Source organism: Apiotrichum porosum, assembly GCF_003942205.1.
Source record: "Apiotrichum porosum strain DSM 27194 chromosome Unknown scaffold_12, whole genome shotgun sequence".
NCBI classification, from domain to species: Eukaryota; Fungi; Basidiomycota; class Tremellomycetes; order Trichosporonales; family Trichosporonaceae; genus Apiotrichum; species Apiotrichum porosum.
The window spans coordinates 476,302-496,384 of record NW_021167119.1 but is presented as its reverse complement, the minus strand read 5'-3'; the positions used below and the strand labels follow the sequence as shown (position 1 = coordinate 496,384).

The 20,083-nt window shown below is 60.2% G+C and overlaps 6 protein-coding genes across 6 annotated transcripts; 4 read left to right on the top strand and 2 right to left on the bottom strand.

Annotated features, from left to right (window-relative positions):
• Nucleotides 1–4,251: 4,251 nt before the first annotated feature.
• Nucleotides 4,252–9,574, top strand: EHS24_002230 (uncharacterized protein; the record flags this gene model as incomplete). Its single annotated transcript, XM_028617974.1, has 4 exons — nt 4,252–5,148; nt 5,204–7,803; nt 7,856–9,047; nt 9,566–9,574. The coding sequence occupies 4 exons, from the start codon at nt 4,252–4,254 to the stop codon at nt 9,572–9,574; spliced, it is 4,698 nt and encodes a 1,565-aa protein (XP_028473652.1).
• A 1,025-nt stretch (nt 9,575–10,599) lies between these two features.
• On the bottom strand, nt 10,600–12,900 carry SPT8 (Transcription factor spt8; the record flags this gene model as incomplete). Its single annotated transcript, XM_028617973.1, has 6 exons — nt 10,600–10,700; nt 10,757–11,774; nt 11,816–12,411; nt 12,451–12,689; nt 12,769–12,797; nt 12,844–12,900. The coding sequence occupies 6 exons, from the start codon at nt 12,898–12,900 to the stop codon at nt 10,600–10,602; spliced, it is 2,040 nt and encodes a 679-aa protein (XP_028473651.1).
• Nucleotides 12,901–13,158: 258 nt separating this feature from the next.
• On the top strand, nt 13,159–14,259 carry VMA8 (H(+)-transporting V1 sector ATPase subunit D; the record flags this gene model as incomplete). Its single annotated transcript, XM_028617972.1, has 5 exons — nt 13,159–13,190; nt 13,250–13,575; nt 13,632–13,735; nt 13,773–13,903; nt 14,061–14,259. The coding sequence occupies 5 exons, from the start codon at nt 13,159–13,161 to the stop codon at nt 14,257–14,259; spliced, it is 792 nt and encodes a 263-aa protein (XP_028473650.1).
• A 264-nt stretch (nt 14,260–14,523) lies between these two features.
• Nucleotides 14,524–15,178, top strand: EHS24_002227 (uncharacterized protein; the record flags this gene model as incomplete). Its single annotated transcript, XM_028617971.1, has 3 exons — nt 14,524–14,601; nt 14,784–14,915; nt 15,110–15,178. 3 exons carry the CDS (start codon nt 14,524–14,526, stop codon nt 15,176–15,178), a joined length of 279 nt encoding a protein of 92 aa, XP_028473649.1.
• A 178-nt stretch (nt 15,179–15,356) lies between these two features.
• EHS24_002226 (uncharacterized protein) lies at nt 15,357–16,493 on the bottom strand (the record flags this gene model as incomplete). Its single annotated transcript, XM_028617970.1, has 4 exons — nt 15,357–15,946; nt 15,985–16,110; nt 16,158–16,312; nt 16,375–16,493. The coding sequence occupies 4 exons, from the start codon at nt 16,491–16,493 to the stop codon at nt 15,357–15,359; spliced, it is 990 nt and encodes a 329-aa protein (XP_028473648.1).
• A 325-nt stretch (nt 16,494–16,818) lies between these two features.
• EHS24_002225 (uncharacterized protein) lies at nt 16,819–19,913 on the top strand (the record flags this gene model as incomplete). Its single annotated transcript, XM_028617969.1, has 10 exons — nt 16,819–16,853; nt 16,907–16,952; nt 16,997–17,033; nt 17,157–17,341; nt 17,523–17,697; nt 17,749–18,500; nt 18,988–19,205; nt 19,500–19,556; nt 19,608–19,733; nt 19,775–19,913. 10 exons carry the CDS (start codon nt 16,819–16,821, stop codon nt 19,911–19,913), a joined length of 1,770 nt encoding a protein of 589 aa, XP_028473647.1.
• Between the last annotated feature and the right edge of the window lie 170 nt (nt 19,914–20,083).

Below are 20,083 nucleotides of genomic sequence, written 5' to 3'. Positions count from 1 at the left end.
CCATCCCAGCATTGCGCATTTTTTTGTCTTCACTACACCCAACCGCATAAACCGCCTCCTGCTCGGTCGTCCAGCTCCTTTATCGCTGTCCTGCCGACTGCTCCGACCCCGTAAACCAAACAATCTGACTCCCTCCTCGGCTGGCCTCCGACCTAACATCGAAATCGACTCATTCCCCAACACACATACACACACCCTCGCGCCTTGATGGCGCCAAGAGTGTTTCTCAACCTCGCATGGCCTTGCCCCCCCTCTCTCACTCGGTTCCTTGTTCTCCAAAGCTCTTGTGCACTACTTTTCGTCTGCCAGTCAACAGCGCCCTGTCGTCATCGTCGGCGGGCACGCCTTCGCCTCCACTCCCGCCTTGCACAGTCGCCCCTCCCCCTCCCGTCACCTGTCCCCGATTCGCGAGATCCAGAGATTAGAGCAGAGAGATTAGAGTCTTGAGCGCGCGAGAGGCGCGCGAGGCGCATGATTGAAATGCAGCACGAAGAGGTGTCCATTGTACCAGCCCGAGAGAACCGAGCGAGTCTGCTGTATGTCGTTGCTGCAAGTTACAGACAAACCCCTATAGATCCACGACGTTCCTCCTACCCTATGCGAACAGAATAAGGGATCACGTCAATCAAGGACAAGGATCTAGACCGGCGGCAGTCACGGCTGACCAGATTGCCACGGCTGACCAGATCGCCTGCTCTATCGGATGAGGTGTTCCACGACGTTGCCAGGTCCAGCGTGCCAGACGCCACACAGGCAAGCACTGACCGCCGAACGCCGCTCGACCCGTCGACCGGTCGTCGGCACGCACGCGAGCAACGCCGTTGGTTCGTGGTTCGCTTGGACGATTGGGACCGCCGCCGTCTGGCGCGTCTGGCGGCGCGCGTCTTGGCCAAAAAGCAAAAAAAAAAAAGTTGCAGGAAAACCAAAAACACACTAGGCCATGGGCCAGGACAACGGCACAACACCGTCCCCCAACAGCCCGCGGACTTGCACATATCCCTGTGGCGTGCGCGCGGTGTGTGGGTCTCCACGCTCTGTCACACCCTTGAAAGCGCTGAAAAAAGCAGAGCAGGTAGACGCAGGCCTTGTCGGCCGGAATGGGCTCTCGGTAACGGCACAAGGCTCCCTGAGGCCTGAACCTACCTAGGTCTGGCGAGCGTGGGCCATGCAACGGCTGCTTGTGTGCTGCACAGTACTGTACTGTACATGTGTCCTGCCTGGGGCAAACAGGAACGGCGTGAAATGCTGGCCTGCGGAGGCCGCCGCTGGCCGGTGATCCGCTGAAGCGGTGAGCAACGCTGACGAGATCCATCCGGCTCTCCGAAACCTGGCTTCCAAGCTAGCTCTAAGGCTCGCTTCCGAAAGAGGGCCTCCGCAAATCACAATGTGCGTGCACATGCATGTTACGTGTGTGGAAAGCACGCAGCTGCGAAAGAGTGCAAAAGAGTGACACCTGTGCGCGCCCTTAGTGTGCAGGGACGACGGAATGGGTGGGCCAACGGAGAGCACAAGGACCCACACGTGGATTGAGGATGAAAGGCCAGAACGAGGCAAACCACGCATTGGGTTGGGCCCAAGAAAGAGGTTCAAGAGTGGCCAGAGTGGACGGCCCGGGTCCGATGCGATGGTGCCTTAATGTGGACCACAGCAAAAAGTTCTGGCCTAGACCGCCCAAGTCATGATCACAGAGGGAGAGACCTCGTACTCTCTCTCGCACTCGTTTAAGCTCGACAGGACCACGCGACGGCCATGAGGCCAGCAGCCAAGAGAGGAATGAGGGAGGCAAAAAGAAGGCCTGTTAAGAGCAGAAGGCTGTCGGGAAGGGGACGGCGCAATGACCCAAAAGAAGAAAGTGTTGCCGAGCTCAAGTACGACAAAGAAGCCCACTAACTACGGACCAAAAGCCCGAAGCAAATGTTCGCGCTGGGGTCTTCCACGCCTGCGCCTGTCGTGTCCACGAAAAGCACATTGTTGTTTACTGCCGCTAGTGCGCTTCGGTGACTGGTCGTGCAACCTGGCTTGCACGCTTAGGGCTGTTGCTGCAGCAACAGTGTTCTGTCCGTTGCCGAACTTTTGGTTCTTCGTGTTCTTCTCGGGTAACGCTTGGTACGGCGTACGGCTGGAGAGGTGACGACGCCAATCGCCGCCGGCCGCAGAGACGTCTGGCCGCGCAATTGCTCCGCTGCAGGCCTTTTGCCCTGCGCGTCCATCGCCCGCACGTCGTGGTAACAGTTCTGGAGGGCACGCTCGATCGCGCACACGACAGCAATGTACGCACGCGCGGGGATGGTCGTGTTCATGCGGGGCATGCGGGGGAGGTGAGATGGCGTTGGATCGCGAGGGGGTGTTTGCCAACCGGACACCGGACACCGGAAGCGCGCTGGGGTGGGCCCTGGGTGTGCTAGACGAAGGGTTTCGCCGTGCATCCGAGATCTCTTTCCTGCGAGCTGGCATGCTGGCGACAAGCAAGCAGTAGAGATCGCGGAGACGCAGTCCAATGGGCAAAGAGAGATCAGGAGCGGGGCATATCGCCAGTCATGCCAGGCAGAGCGCCAAAAAAAAAAACGCCATCGTGAAAAACGCCTCTCCGGTTGACGGCCTGACGGGTTTTCCTCGCAAGAGTCGGCGGTGCCCAACGATATCCTGGAACATCCTGGGGCATGCATGCCATGGCACGCCTAGCAAGGTGTGCCGTCCTGCACTAGCGAGCAGGTGTGCAACAGTGTGGTCCGACTGCGCCTGTGGTTTTGGGCGTTCTGGAGGCGTCTGTCGTTGTCCTGTGTCTCGCCGGCTGGACGTGACAGCGAGAGAAAAAAGGCGGCCCAGGTCGCGCGCGGGCACCTGAGAGCGGCGAGCCGGCCAGCGGCGTGTTCGGTTCTGGACCTGGGTGAGTCGCCAGAGACGATGGAGGGAGAGGGGGTCGTGCACTCGCGTGGTTGTACGTTGTTGGAACGTTGGAGTGGACAGTTGCATGGATGCATGGGTGCATGCATTGACGGCGATGATATGGACGAGTATGTGTCGATGGAAGCGGGGGATTGCCGTGGTGTGTGTGCTCAACCCCTTCCTCTCGCCGTGGGCGGCAAAAGAGCGTGGTGCGTTCGTGTCTCTTGTTCCCGCCGTCATCCATCTCATCTTGGCCGCACATTCCGCTGTCCATCACGCCGTCTCTCTCACTCCCAGCCCCCATCCTCGACCTCACCCACGTCCTCGCCACACATCCTCCATCGTACACCGCCGGCACACATACAGTAGTAGCTCCTGCCGCCGCCGGCTGTCACGCCTTTGCCGCACCATATCCATCACACCCACAACGGTGGGACACTGAGAGTCGCCGTCAGCCAAACGCCTGCACGCCTGCGCGCCTGCCCGCCGCCTCCGGCCCCCGCCTGACGCGCCGCCGCCGCCGCACAGGGCCTCTACGCTCGTTGGCTCGTTGGGCTGCGATTCGGCGTCTTTGGTCGACACACTGGAACACTGGCGCTGGCCGCATATCTCGATTCCCTTCATCCGCCGCCGACAGAGCCCCTCGACCGCTTCGACCCTTCTCTCTCCCCCAGCCCACCCTTTGGACACAACCTACAATTCCCTCGTGGCCGCCGTCCACCACCCGTCTACCCAGCCAGCCTCGCTTGCTGGCCTGAATATACCAACCACACTCGATTTCTTGTTCCTCCCTCCACTTGAACGCCGGCCCACTTGTCGCCGCCCATCACACACTCGCCTTCCATCTTCGTTGCCGCTCGCTCGAGTTTTTAGGCAGTCACGACCCCCCACACATCCTCCTCTGGGCGCCTGACGCATCCATCGTCGAGACCCGACAACCCAGACACGACAGGCTCGTCCGTTTCCACGTTTTTGTCCTGGCGCGCATCCCATCTCGCGCCATCGCATCCGTTCGTGCGCCCAGCTTTCTTCGTCTGCGCGCAAACGACCAACCATTGTCCCATCGCAGACCTCTTGCGACCTCCATCACTCCTCCTCCTCCTCCTCCTCCTCCTCTTCGTCGACACTGCGACTACCGCCGCCGCGGTTACAACCTGCCCCGAGACTCTGCGCTGCGCACACACATACATACTCCCACCAACGCTGGCTGGCACCGAGCGCCGCCGCGTGCCGCACGGACCGCCCCAGCGCCGCCGCCCACAGCAAAGATCACGGACCCCCTCTGTTTCTCTGTCAACCCCAGTGTCTCCCGACCCCTTCCCATCCTTCTCCTTCGTCCATCACTCCCCGTAACCCACATCTCACATGGCCGACACGCGCATGTCGTCGGCAGCAGTGTACTCGCCGAGCGCCGCGCTCGAGGCTATCGGCATCGTCGACTTGAGTGACCCAGGACCCTCATCACAACCCCTCCACGCGCACCACGGTGGCCACGCCGCCCACTATGGGTCCCACTCGCACAACGCGCAAACGCATGGCGGCGATGCCCACTCGGCCACCGCCAATGCCTTGGGACTGCCGCCAGATGCCCAGGTCGTACGCGTCCCCGAGGGCGAACGATATCGCGTACGGGCAGTGTACGACTTTGAGGCAACAGACGAGAGCGCCCTCTCGTTCCGCGCCGGCGACATTATCGAAGTCTTGACCATGCTCCCGAGTGGATGGTGGGACGGCATGCTCGCCACCAGCCGAGGCTGGTTCCCCAGCAACTACGTCGAGGACGTCGAGGACGGAGAACTCGACGACGCAGACGAGTTTGACAATGTCCATGACGAGACCCTCCAACAACTGCAGCAACATTCTCTCCAGCAGCAGCAGCAGCAGCATCGTCAGTCAAGATACAGCACCGCCGCTTCAATCGAGATCATACCGGACAACCGCGTCCATAATGGCTCTTCGGGCGACCTGCTTGGCTTTGAAGACAGCATGACCAGGGCTGGATGGGGAAGCTGGCCGGTCGACGTGCGGTCCACGTCGCTAGACGACTTGGCTCTGGAGCTTATGGGCGGCGACCCCGGTGTCACTTCTGTTCAACACGGCGCCAAACGCGATCCGGACAACCTCACAGGCGCACATGACCCAGACGAGACGCTCCGGTCTCATCTTGTCCGCCGCAGTGTTGGCCCAGGTGGAAACGGAAACAATACCGCAGATGACGCCCAGGGTGACGCTTGGGTACCAAATATCACGCCCGACGGACGCGTACGTGTGGTTCAGGACAAAACGAGGGAAACCACCAGCTGACATGAAACTGCAGGTTTACTATCACAACACGCACACTGGCGAGAATGCATGGGAGATTCCAGACGACGAGGAGGACGTCGACTATGGCACCGCGGGCCAAAACGGTGACGAGCCAACCTCCTCGTCGCACTATGGCCAGCCACGGGCAACCGACTCGTACGATCCCGCAGAGGAGCGCCGGCGAAGGCCCTCGACGTCGACGACCTCGTCAGCGCGGTCCCGCCCAGCATCCATGCAGCCCGACGAGCAGTTCCGTGTCCCTCCCCATCGTGTTGCTGGCGGCGTGCCCTTGCCATGGACCGCACGGCTAAGCGACGACGGCAGGACGTGGTACTATGTCAACCAGGAGACCGGCGAGACCCGCCGTACCCCACCTCAGGCGGTCGCCACCGAGGCAGCCTCCTCTCCTACGACGGCAACAGATGCTGCGGCCAGGCGCATCTCTGCCCCCCCAGCCAGCATCAGTGGCACGGTTGCGTCCAGCGCCAACCGCGCGCCGTCTATTCATGCCTCTGTACATACGGGTCGCTCCCAGCAAGACTGGGAGGACAGGATACGTACCCAGCTTTCGCCCCTCTTTGCGACACCTGGGCGACCAAACATCCAAACATTGGTGTCTGTTGTCGTTGACGCCATCCAGCTCGTGTACGAGGCTGCCATTGCCGGTGCCGCCGCTGAGGAGCAGATCCTGCTTGCTCGCGAAGCAGAGTCCGACCTGTCTACCGCCCTCCGCTACGACGACGATGCAGTGGAACGCGCCGCCTTGGCCCAAATCGCCGTCGTCACTGCCGTCCGTTCACTTGTGATTGCCCTCGGCTACGTCGGACCCCTGATCCCCGCTATGCGCAGCTACGACCCGAGCGCACAAGACGACATTATGTCGCGCCCGGCGTGGACTAGCGACATGAGCCTCGTTGGCAGTCTTGGATTGCTTCAAATCACCATCCACGGCGCCATCACTGGCCCACGTGGTCGCGAAGCCAGTGAGAGCGCGTGGACAATGGTGATTCGTGCGGCCAAAAAGCTGCGGTCCGTCGTCGAGTCATTCCCCGACCTCGCACTCAGCGACTCGGCGCCCGACAGGCGAGACGTCGCCCGCGCTCGCCGACTGGCCGCATGGTTTGGCGCCGACCGCCTGGGAGACTTCATGTCTGGCCGCTTCGGATTCGGCAACGTCAAGGATACGGTGCTGCGTCCACTGGACCAGGCCGCTGTCGTCGAAGTGCAAAAGCTCAAGGCTGAGTGCGACGCCGTCATCCGCACAGGTGGCGGTGGCTGGTTTGACAGTGGCTCGTTGGAGATTGTCCGCTCGACCGCACGCTTCCGCGATGCTGTCGGTCACATTGATGTCGCCATCGCAATCGACTTGGATGGTGACTTGACCGAGTCCTCCCCCTCCGATGATGACGCGCGCGCGTATGCCGACCTCGTGAGCAAGGCCCGCCACGCCCTCCGCGACCTCGACGAGGCAAACATGGGGCTCTACACGAGCGCCGCCGATGTCTTCCTCCGCGCCGGCGAGCCACAGGCACTTTCCACACGCGAAAAGACGGGCCACACCGTCGCGAGTGTGTTCCGTGCACTGTCGGCCCTCCTCGTTGTGGCCCAACAGCAGGTCGCCATGCTTGACCACGGTCAGGTCCGCGGTTCTCTCGGTGCCCGCTCTCCTGCCGTTGCTGCTCGTCGTGTCGCTGCCGCTGCGGCCGAGATCCATGGACGTGCCCTTTCGGTCATGTCCTTCGATTTGCCGATCTCGGAGCGCGACCCTACTGGGAATCACGAGCGCCAGCCATCGTTGGCATCAACCGAGTCGGGTCGTAACCGCGCAGCGACTACAGAGTCTGAATATCTCGACCAGGATGAGGCAAGGCGCGCGCGCCGCGGTAGCCGTGTCTCGCGCGCCTCGCATTCGGCATCGGCGTCGGGCAGCCAAACCAGCTTGGTCGCATCTATCCGTCGTGGCGAGGGCAGCTCGTCGTCCACGTCATTGGCCTACGCCCAGGACGTGTCCGACACGGGTGGCTCCATGCGCAACTCGAACCGCGCGAGTATCCTCAAGGCCGTGCCCAGCTTCCTCCGCAACCGCTCCGGTTCAGAAGACCAGGCCAAAAAGTCGGGCAAGAAGCTTGCCAAGCTCCTTGGCGAAGAGTCTGTTGCGACAGCTACACGTACCGGCGCCATATCCAGCGTTGTTGGTGGCACGGTCGGTAGCATGATGCCGCCGTCCAGCGCCATTTCACCCTCCATTGCCTCTAGCGCCAGCATCGCCCACCAGCCACCTCCTCCGGCGCCCATGGCGCCACCACCGTCGGCCATGCGGTCCCAGGATGCGTGGTATCTCGCCACTGACTTCCCCGTGGGAGAGCTTGTGTTCGACGACAGGGGAGCCGTCAAGGCCGGCACCATCCGCGGGCTCGTCGCTCGCCTCACTGCCCACGTCCAGTACGACAATGCGTTCTTCCAGGCGTTCTTGCTCACGTTCCGCTCCTTTGTCAACATTGACGAGCTCGTCGAGCTGCTCATTGAGCGCTACAACATTACCGCCCCGCCAGACCTTACGCCCGACCAGATCAAGGAGTGGACGCTCAGGAAGCAGACACCTGTTCGCTTACGGTGAGTTTGACCAGGCCACAACCTTGAACCACTTCAGCTGACGTTCTTACAGTGTTGCAAACGCTCTCAAGGCGTGGTTGGACAACTACTATGTCGAGTCGGAGGACATTGACGCGCTCGGCGTTGTCGACGAGTTTGCCAAGACAACGCTGGTGGCCAACGGCAACGAGCTCATCTCGCGTCAACTCACCCAGCTCGTGGACCGCAGGCGACGAGGCGACGGCGATGCTCAGTCACGACGTGTCATTACTGGTGGCCAGCAACCGCCTCCTCAACCGATCCTGCCTCGCCAGACGTCCAGGCCCATCGCTCTCCTTGACATTCAGCCGCTCGAGCTTGCTCGCCAGTTGACGCTCATCGAGAGCACGTGCTTCCAGCGTATCCGCCCGTCCGAGTGCTTGAACAAGCAGTGGAACATGCCCGTCAACGACCGTATGCCCGACTTGGCACCGAATGTTCGCAGAGCTATCCTTGTCGGCGACAGCGTGGCGCGCTGGGCGACATGGTGCATTGTCTCGACCAAGGAGATGAAGATGCGCATGGTCATCCTCAAGCACTTTATCCGCGTCGCCTACGACCTGCGCGAGCTCCACAACTTTTCGTCCATGGCCGGAGTGGTCGCGGCGATCAGTGGCTCGGCTGTCATGCGCATGAAGCGTACCTGGGACCTGGTACCCGACAAGTCGATGAAGGAGTGGAGGGAGCTGGAGCGTACCATGGACTCGAGCAAGAACTTTTCAAAGTATCGTGAAATGCTCAAGACGGTCAACCCGCCATGCGTTCCCTTCCTCGGTCTCTACCTTTCGGCCCTCACGTTCATCGAGGACGGCAACAAGGACAAGGTGCCCGGGCCCAACCCGGACGGGTCGCAACCCATGACCCCCTCGGCCTCGAGCATGTCGATGCGCAAGGACAGCATCTCAACCATTGCTACCAGCAACTCGGCTGCAACGGCCACCACCATGATCTCGACGACAGCGACCATCGCCACGACCATCAACGGCAGCACAACGACTGGCGGAAGCGGTCCGATGCTCATCAACTTCTTCAAGCGCCAGCTCTCGGCTGACATTATCCGCGAGATTCAACAGTACCAGTCTCAACCGTACAACCTGGCCACGTGCAAGCCGATCCAGGTGTTTATCGAATCCGGCATCGACTCCGTCTCTCAAGAATCCGAGGAGCTCTACCAATTGTCGTTGGCCAACGAGCCAAAGGAGGATCCGAACCGCAGCCTTGGCGGGGTGAGTGGGGGTCGTGGCGGCCAGTGGTAACATCCTGGGCCCCCGGGGACCACATGTGTCCTGCCATGATGGTACTCTAGATTGTTGCCTCGTGACGCAGTCCAGTGAGCGGTCCTTTTACAAGCAAAAGGTCCTCGCCCGGTACATCTATGCGCGCTCGGGCAACAACAGCGTCCATTTTCTCAAATGATCACCGCATGCTTACTAAGCGCTCTCCGACCGTTGGTCACACACCACCACCACAACTATCCACCAACTTATAGATTTACGACCGCTCTCCTCATCCCATGACGTACATGTACGGTGGCGGGGGCTTCTAATACGAGCCATCACCCGACCACTGGGCACTACACTAGTTTTATTGCAGCCTCTCAGACATAGCCCCTACCTGTCTGATGACGTGCAGCGTGCCATTTTCTCGGTATGGCGCGCTAATGCATCTTTGATATCTGTCTTGGTACCACAAACTTGCAGCAAAACCCAGCCTCACCAGTGCATGTACTGACATACTGCCAAAGGCTGCCTAAGCAGCGTGCGCTATCTGGCCGTCGAGCGATCGAGCGGCGCGAGACGCGAGAGGGTGTCAGATCCACATGGCTGCGCGCCGGCGGTATGGCCTCGGTATGGCCTCAAACAGCCCTGCCAAGGGTGAGCCACTGTTCCAGAATTCCTCGGGCACCAGCACCAAAATGTGCCAGTCGCTCTGGCGGTAACGACCACCCAGAACCGACTTTTCCCCAGAGTCTGCCGCAGGCGGTCAGGAAACGTCGACACCAGGACTCCTACGTTCCAGGATCCCAACAACGGCCGCCACGGAGCAAGGGGTCCAAGCGCCGCAGGTGCTCTCACACCAGTACACCCACCACGGCAGGGGTATCGGACCACTCGTCGCGCACCTCCGGACCCCCGAGACCCGAGTCGCATAGATAGCTCCGAGAAAAAAGTCACGGCCAGCGAGGCGCTGTGGCCAGCTCTGCTATGTTTACGGTTAGAGACTGCACCTCGTCCAAGGTCGGGTTGATTCCTACCCTGGAAACAAGAAGCTACCCGAGAGCCTGGAGCTTGAGGGTCCTTGGCTAGTGATCGGGCGTGACGTTTCTGATACATACATCAAAAGGGTGGTGTGCAGGCACTTGGGTTGTTCAAGATGAGGGATATCGGCTTTTAAGCTGACTGGCGGGTTGCTACTGGGGTGGACGAAATGACAACGACCCATGTTCGGTATCTTGCGACTCATCTCTGTCCCCCAAACTGGTTACCCCAGCCCGTGCGCCTGACATCTATGTTCATGAAGGCACACCGATCGTTCTACAGGTCTTAAGGGCTGCTCATCTCGTGGCTGCCGAGGTTTCGCCAGATGAGTCCATGACACTGGCTGCTGGCCCGAGCGGCCCTCTCTGATCAGTTGCAACACATGTATACATAGATGTGTACCATAAACTACATGCCGGGACGACAGGACGTCCGCTTTCTGGTGGCGTGGTGAGTGGGGACGGGATTCGTCGTCAGACGGCAAGGATGCTCAACAACTGGCCATTGACCCGGGGACAGCCTACCACTTGACCTCGTGAATCAGCACGACCTTTGTGCTCTCTCCCTGCCATCCTCTGTCGCCTGATGCGGTGACGAGAAAACGAGACGTAGGGTCGACGACTGGGGATTCGATTAGCTTCAAACGCCATTAGGCAAGGTAGAGACCGACCACTCACTCATGCTTGACACGATACCACCGTGATGTCCCGCAATGATGCGGAACGGCGGCCGGGACCGTGACCGCTTAATACCCTCCTCGGCCTCGTAGTACTCGACCGTCTCGAGGGTGTTCCAGAGACGGATGTTGTCCTGGGACGCAGTCGCAACATGGCGTCCATCTGGAAACGCAACAATGCACGAGACGGGACCCGATTCCTGTGGAGTGCGAAACGTCCGCAACAAGGAGGGTGCCGTCGAGGAGCTCTTGCGCACGTCCCACACGTCAATGGTGCCGTTTCGTCGTCCGGCAAGCACCTGGTTGCCGTCACCGAGCCATGTGGCGGACATACACCATGGTGGTGCCTTGTCACCTGGTTGCAGACGACCAACGTGAGGTGAATCGGATCGCCTGTCTATCAGAGTTACTTGACCGTCCATTGACGAGGTGAGAAGAACGTCGTTGGAGAAGGCCTGGTAGCTGGCGGGGGAGAGTAAAGGGATGTTGGCGGCTGCCGAGACGTGTGGGCGCGAGGCGCTGGCCGTGGGTGTCGAGGCAGCAGGGAAGAGGCGGTTGGGAGCACTAGGCGCTGCGGCGGGACTCGGCTTGGTTGTGCCCGGAAGTGCGAGGGAAGTCGGTGCAGCTGGTGTTGGTGTTGGGATGGACACTGGCGCCGGTGCAGCTGGTGCTGGTGTAGGTTCGGCCATAGGCACGTCGCCTTCCTCCTCCCCCTCGGCATCATCGTCAAACAGGGGGTCATAGGACGCAGCGTCATCCACATCGCCGTCCCCGTCCGCCATAGTTGCGTCTCCGTCTGCGTCCTTGCTTCCGTCAACCTCTGTCGAGTTGCCGTTGGCCTGTGCTGGTGTGTCGTCCTCATTCTCGCGGTCGGCCTTGAAAAAGTCGGCACCGACGTGTACGCTCACAGCTGGTGCCGGCGATGCCATCGTGCTGATGGGCTTGAGGGCAATAGAAGAGATTTGCGCGCCGTGTGTGGGGTAGTTACGTGACACTTGACCAGTGTTGAGGTCCCATTCCTAAAGCGTCAGTTAAGAGGTGCAAGGAGTACGAGACTCACCCTAACGGAACCGTCCCAGGAGCCCGAGAGAAAGCTCGTGTCGCCTGGCAAGAGCTGGAGGCATGATACGACCGACGAGTGGCCCTTGAGCGAGTGGACGAGGTGGCCAGGCTGGTGCCGCAGGCTGTAGAGGTTGATGGGTCCGCTCTGTGTCCCAGCAAGCGTCCACAGCGCGTCGCCTTGACAGGCGAGCGAAAAGACTGGCTCAGACTTGCGCATCGGTTGACCATTCTCGACGCCGTCCACCTCAACGGCCCACCAGCCGCGCCCTACGCCAGCCTTGTTGACACCTTCACCAAGACCGACGACACCGCGCTGTTGGGCGGTCATGACCTGCGCACCATTTACGGACGGCCAAGTGTCGTATGCGCGGACGTAACCGTCCTGCGAGCCTGTGAGGAGGTAGCTGAGGCAAGTGCTCGCCGCGAGGCAATGAACCGCCGAGGGGAGAGGGATTCCAACCATGGCTTCAATTGTGAGAGATGCTGGAGGTTCGGTGTAGCCTGGGATGAAAAGGGAGCGTCGCAAGAGGTGTGGGGGTTGTGCTGGCTCGGATGGTGAAGCAGTCTTCGCGGGTGATGTGGGCTTGGTAGCGGCTGGTTGTCTGTCAGCGAGTCTCACACCGAGCAACTCACCTTGGCTATCCCCCGGTGGAGCAGTAGTGTCCTCGTCTTCATCGTCCTTGCCCTCTTCGTCATCATCCTCGTCCTCGTCCTCATCGTCCTCGTCCTCCTCCTCGTCATCTTCGTCGGCGTCCGCATCGCCGTCATCTTCGTCGTCCTCGTCCTCTTCCACATCATCCGCTTCGCCTTCTACGTCACCGTCACCGTCACCGTCCCCGTCCCCGTCCCCGTCGAACTGATCGCTTCCAAAGCTGTGGTTGTCAGCAATGGAGGAGGGTGGAAGCGCGGAACAGGGGACGCATGTCGGAGGGTGGAAATGACCGAACTCACAGGTCCTTGTCGGCATCATCGCGCTCCTCCTGAGTGTCAGTGCATGCATCCAGCAGCATCGGGTGGTGAGCATACCTCATCATCGTCCTCGTCGTCCTCGTAGTCGTTTTCCTCTTCGTCCTCGCTGCGCATGAGAGATGGATATGTCGGTGGATGGTATTGACAGATGTGAGCCAGGAGAGTTGTACCGACCGGATTCAAAATGACGGCTCGAGTGGGATCCGGCGGCGGCTGAAACGTCGCTCGCCCGTCGTCATCTCTTGATCCATCCTCGCCATCCGTCCACTCAACCTACCCAGTCTCCTTCTTATCATATCTAGCACTCTCACGCAGGCACTGGCCCCGTTCTCCTCATCCTCCTCTCCGACCCTTCACCCGTAGCCAGCCAACATGTCCGGCACCGGCCCCCGCGAGGCAATCTTGTACGTCTCCCCTCTCCGTTCCCCCCACCCCAACAGCTCCCACTGACACGTTCCTCCAGCCCGACTCGTATGAACCTCACCCTCACCAAGGGCAGGCTGAAGGGCGCCCAGACCGGCCACTCCCTCCTCGCCAAGAAGCGCGACGCGCTCACCACCCGCTTCCGCACCATCCTGCGTAAAGTCGACGAGGCCAAGCGCGCGATGGGCCGTGTCCTCCAGCTGGCCTCCTTCTCCCTCGCCGAGGTGACCTACACCGCCGGCGATATCGGATACCAGGTCCAGGAGAGTGTGCGCAAGGCTTCGTACACCGTTGCAGCCAAGCAGGAGAACGTGTCGGGTGTCGTCTTGCCTGCGTTCGAGGGTGTGAGGTCTGGCGCCGCTAGTGGTGAGTCTCCTCTAGCCGTGTCGGCATTCGTCACAAGTACTGACCAGTGGTTTTAGACTTCAATCTCACGGGTCTCTCGCGTGGTGGACAGCAGATCCAACGCAGTCGAGACACGTATGTCAAGGCTGTCGGCACGCTTGTCGAGCTCGCGTCTCTCCAGGTAAGCTATAGACCGTCATGATCTGGGCTGATAACAGACCGCCTTCACTATTCTTGACGAGGTCATCCGCGCGACCAACCGCCGTGTAAACGCCATCGAGCACGTCGTCATTCCCCGTCTCGAGAACACTATCAAGTACATCAACTCGGAGCTTGACGAGATGGACCGGTACGTATGCTGTCGGCTGGTGCGGCCAACGGATGGTGCGGATTGCACGACCAGCCTTCGCCGGGCTGGTATCTCCGATTACCAACCTCCACACCTCCACCCACCCAAAGATTCATCCCAACCAGCACTCTGTACCGTTGACTGACATCTCCCACAGTGAAGAGTTCTTCCGCCTCAAGAAGGTGCAGGGCAAGAAGAAGCGCGATGCTGCTGCGGCCGACACCGACCGTTCTGTCGCCAACGCCGAGGCGGAGGCCCAGGGGGAGGAGGTGCACAAGGATGACGGCGTTGGAGGCGGTGCTGCGGGAGGCGGCGACATGCTCGACCAGCACAAGGACGACGACGTCATCTTCTAAGCCCTTTCGTCGCCAGTTTATGTGTTCTCTCTGTCTTCTTCCTTTCATGATACAGTTGTCTCTAGCCTGTTGCACGGTGCTGGCAAGGAACGTTGTTGGGGGAGTGGGAGATAAACGATGACGTTTATAATCGAGGGGCGTGTTTCCAATATTATTTATTTGGGACCCCACTTAAATGTTTCTAATTGGCCGGCAATGTGCCGGGGACACCACAACAAATGTGACGCTACGCGCGTCAACACATTCAACAACACTCCATCGACCATGTCTCTCAACCGCTCAACAACGGACACGTCCTTCTTCGAGACTGAACGCAAGCGCCTGGTGGGGGAAATCGGAACTGTGAGTTGGTTGATACCTATGGTTTCTTGGCGCGGCATGCTTCGTGACACCACTCCGACGTCGAACGCGGGCTGTCCTCTCGTTCATCCGTCTCCCTTCCTCACTCCCTCTCTCCTGCCGTCTCACTCCTCCTTTCCGACGCAGCTTTGCATCCATCATAACGATCTCATGCTGACATACAGGGCTTTGAGGAACTCATGACCCACACCAATGTCCTGAACCGCAAGCTCGAAGAGGTCTATGGCGTCGGCAAGGAGTTTGGCTCCGTCGCAGCTCTCTGGGGCCAGTTTCTCAACATGATTGACGAGAAGAAGGTGAGTTAGCGTGTGGACAGGGGGATTGGGATTGGCGGTGAAAGTCACTGCAGTAGCTACGAGGTAGACAGAGCTGCAGTAGCCACAATACTCCTGCGGTAGTAGGCGTGAACCGGGTTGAACCGTGATGGACTGGGCTTGACACCGTGTTCTACTTTACTCGCTTCTCAGCCGTAACGGGCACTGACTTGCAGAACGAACCCCCAACCGACTCTGGCGTTCCTGGCACCGGTGGCACGAACTTTGGAGCCAGCACTCGCTAGGTTGCCCACGAACACTGGCACCGACCTCCGACCTCCGACCTCTTTGGCCCCCCTCCGTCACCCACTCACTCGAGATACCCCACGCGGCATCGACCGGCCAGATATCATACCCCAATAATGCATGTCTGTGTAGTAATGTGTACAATGTCTACCACCTGTCCTTCTAGGCCCATCGTCTCTAGAACTCGTCGTCCTCCTCGTCGTCACTCCAGTCCATGCCCATTCCCAGGTCTGCGCCTTCACCTTCATGCGCATAGGGGAGAGGGACGGCGCCGCGCTCTGCGCGCTGTCGGTCTGTCAGTGACAGGTTGAAGGGGAGGTTGAGGTCGGCGTGTGTCGTGCCCGCAGCAGATGCTGCTGTTGTCGACGCGACAGCCTGAAAGGGATGGACAATGTCGTCGAGAGCGACCACGCTCCACCTTTGGGACTCGTCACACTTGATACCCTCAGTAGACCGCTGCATGCCCTTTGCTCCTCCCGTTGCCTTGCGCAGAAGGACCTGCAGGACATAGTGGTCCCTCGGCGCGACCTCGACGCCGTCTGCCGCGCGCAGAGCGAGCGAATCTCCATCTCCATTAGCAGTGGACGTGTTGAGGAGGGACCAGAAGCCCGACTCGTTCGAGGTCGGGACGAGCTCGGCGCGCGCGGCAGTCTCCACTGCCAAGGGATGGTGTGGGTAGAGGAGGGCGAGGGACGAGGATAGGGTAGCAGAGGTCAAGTCTGTGAAGAGATCCGAGGATGGGAGTGCGGTGACGAGCCGGCCGGGGACTGCGATGGTCAGCTGTGAAGGCGACTCGTCAACTAACGACTCAAGCTGCCGACAGCAGCGAGGATGGCGCGCACGACGCGCAAGACCACAGTCGTTCCGTAGTCATCCGCAATCACATCCGGTGCGTCGAGGAGCACCTGGGTTCCAGGCGCGAGGTTGCGACCTGGAGCGTCAGTGTAGGTCGCTGTCAGGACACTGCCGGCTGCTCACAAGCTTCTTTGACGCGCGCAAGAACGTCCCCGTCTCCGCCGTATCCAGGCGGCAAGCTCAGGTCCAGCACTTTGTTCGCGCCCGAGCTCGATCCTGCCAGCTTGCTAGAGCCAGCAGCAGAAGGGAGGACATTGATGGATAAGAGCGGCACGCGTCTGAAAACGTCAGCATCAGATCTTGAAATATTGACCCGGTGGAGGTGAAACGAAAAACATACCGCTCCTGTGCACGCTGCGTGAGCTCATGCAGCAAGGGCCATGCTGGGGCTGCGATAGAGTGATGCACGAGCACCATGCGTGCAGGCGCTGTGCCGTCGAGGACGTCTTGGAGGAGCATGCGGTCGCGAGAGGTGTTGATTGAGAGACGGTGGATATATCCGACCTGATCGGGTTGGAATATGCAAATGACGGAAGAGTTGCCGGCCTCCGACCGACGACGTCGGATTGTGCAACGCGCGGGACCGACAGCGAGCACGGGGTTTATCTCGGCGGCGGCGGCATGCGGTCAGTCACTTTCGCTCTCTATCTCTCTCTCAGTCTCTTTCTCTCTTCCATCAGTCACCCTTCTCCTCATCTGATCCAGCACAGCGCACTCGACGTGTGCATTCCTTCTGTCCCCCCCACCTCGTTACATTACCCTCTCGCCCATCCCAACTCGCGCCATGGCTGCCCCTCGCAAGGTTGTTATCGATACCGAGTGAGTCGACTGCATTCATCGTGCTACGGCGGTTTCTGACACACCAACCTCAGCCCCGGAGTCGACGACGTCCTCGCCATCCTCTTCGCCCTCGCGTCGGTGCGTCGTGGAGGCTATACACCTGCATACGCTGACCCAAGTAGCCCGAGATTGACGTCGCCCTCATCACGCCCGTCTTCGGTAAGCACCCACGCCCTCCACCTGCTCCTTGCTCGCACCTGCACCCACACACGCACATGGCGTCGGGTCCCACAGGCCACAGGGGTTCTCAATGGTCTCAAAGACAACGCTGACACGCTACAGGCAATGCGCACACCCCACAGACTCTTGCCAACCTCCTCAAGCTCTACTACAACCTCGGCGTAGAGCTCCAGGCCCACCCCGAGTCGCGCGAGCGCTACGCCAGCGTTGCGTCGGGCAAGAAGACCCTGGTGGCTGTTGGCGAGAACGACCCCATCGGCGGCGAGAAGCATGTCGCGACCTACTTCGTGAGTGCTGTTGGACTGTGAGCAGGCAACCACTTGCGCACAATGTCACTTCAGGCGATGCGCCAAGGCCGCAGTGGCCACAGTGGCCAGTGGTTGGACTGAGCCAACAATCAGGCCACCGCGCTGGCGCACGTACTGTGACCACAATCCACCTCGGTGACCAACTGCTGACAACTCGCAGCATGGCGTCGACGGCCTGTCCAACATCTCGGAGACCAACCCCGAGTTCACTCCACCGGCTGATGCGGACAAGGGCGAGTTCCTCGAGTTCACCGACAAACGCGCGCACGAGGCCATCCTTGACCTCCTCCGCACCGAGCCCGAGGGCACGGTCACCATCATTGCTCTTGGTCCTCGTGAGTAGCTTCGGATTGCTGAGCAACTTCGACGTCAGCTAACCCGCCCAGTTACCAACATTGCCTGGGCATACCGCGCGGACCCCGAGGCATTCTCGCGTGTTGGTGAGGTAGTGTGGATGGGTGGCGCGCTCGACGTTCCTGGCAACACCTCCCCCGTCGCCGAGTTCAACTGCTTCGCCGACCCGTACGCCTTCCAAGCGCTGCTCGACGAGATGAAGACTGGCAAGTTCCGCTTCACCTTTGCTCCCCTGGACATTACCACACCACACTCGATCCCCTTCACCGACCTGCTGCACCCAGGTCTCATCCCAGGTGCCGACGCAGCCGCCTTCCCCACTCCCACCCGACTCCAAGCGTTCACCACCGCCTTCCTGCTCCGTGTCCGCGGTCTCCAGCAGAAGTTTGGTCTCCCCGACGCAATGGAGATGCACGACCCCGTGGCGGTGTGGTACGCCATCGCCAACGCCAGCCGTTCTCACCCGCACGCTCTCGCCGACGGCTGGAGCGTTGCGGCTCGCGAGTTTGGCGTCGAGCGCTGTGGACAGATCACGCGCGGCATGTGTGTCGTCGATCGTCGTGGTACTGGCGAGAGCTTTGGCTCGGACCGTACCCAGAATGCAGAGCTTACGGGCACGAGCATCACCGGCCACGACATTACTGCCAACGGCACGGCACCCAAGGCTGCACCTGCGGCGCCCGTCGAGCCCGTCGAGACCAAGCCCCTGCCGTACATGATCTCGCGTACACCAGGTTCCGACGTCCTCCGCCGTGTTCTGCTCGCTCGTGTGTTTGGTACCGAGGTGTGAGTGCGAGGGAAAGGCGACGTGGGTCGTCGATGGAGTGGTGGGATACACCAGTGGTGAGGCCGTGGCCTTTGGGGCATTGGGATTGGGGTCTGAGGATTTCGTATGGCATCTAATGCATTGCACTGATCTGTGGTTTTGGTACTGTGCATGTGGAGAGCCTGGTCGTGCAGGTGTGTTGCCGGTTGCGGGCGCTGCATGGCAGTGGCTTGAAGGCGAAAAAGGTCGGCCAAGTCGATGTGTTCGCCGAGCACTGCAACCGCCCAGCGGCCAGCAATGCCTTCTGTCATCGATAAACGCATCGCAAAGTCGCATGTCGCGGATGTATACGTGTGATTCAAGGACGAACGTTCATGATATGACGATGTCGCTGCGGGGACAAGGCCGACAAGGCGTGTCGGAGTGTGCCACTTTCACAAAAACGTTGCTTCCGAAGGTGACGTGTGCAGAACGGAAGATGTTTCCTCGAGCTGACGGGTTATAGCACACTGTTTCTGCACGGCGACATTCTTCTTTCACTCCATCCCCTTCACCTTCCACACCACTCCTCCGTCCCAACGGCGCCCCATTCACACCGTCCATCATCAACGATGCTCACCTCGGACCCCCCCTCCTCACCCGTATCTCCACAACACCGTGTGGCTCGTCCAGTCGCAAGACCGCGCACGCAAAGAGGTGCGCCGCTTCCAGCGCAAGATCGTCGTACGTTATGTTTCTAAGTTGCTTCCTTGTGCCAGACATATCTGCTGTGACCTGTTATCCACTGACCATCTCTCAACAGTTCCGCAGTGGCGCATACACCGAGGATGTGGACGACCACACAATTACCCACGTGCTGATCAAGTCAATCTTCCCCGCCAGTCGACCTCGGTCGGCTACCGCTCCCCAAGACACCAACATTGAGGCGTGGTCGGGTCGAGCCCTCGTCTAGAAGTTCACCTCGCAGGGCAACTCGCAGGTCATTGTCGTCAAGGAGGGCTTCTTTGAGCTCTGCAGGCAGGAGAAGCGCCTCCTCGGCCAGGAGGACGACTTTGGGGGCATGCGCATCAAGGGGTAAGCATCGCATGTGGTCCATCCTGTGTGAACAAGCCTAACTTCCAGCAGCCCCCTCCCTGTTGTCGCCATTGCCAGTGATGGAATGGACGTTGACCCCGGCGTTGTCGACGACGAGCTTGGTGATGACATGGACGTTGACCCCGACGTTGTCGACGACGAGCTTGCCGCGGCTCCGTCACGGCCGCAACCTAAGGCATCTTCCGTCCCAACTCAAGATTCCCCCTCTGCGCACCCATCGGTCGTCCCTACTTTACCGACGGCCCCACATCCCTGCCTTCGATTCAACTCGAGTACACATTGCCGCCTTCCCGTCCAACCTTCAGCGAAACCTCGTCCCTTTTCACGCCATTTTAGAGATGGAGCTATCCATAGACCCATGTCCTCACTAGTTCTCACCGGCTCCAAAGCATACACATGTGCTCTGTCTAATGCAGCTTGTTGCCCGTTCCATTGACTGTGACGTTTGTGTGCGCACTCACTGACCACTGATCCACTCATCAACATGTATGTCGATGAGGTGGTAC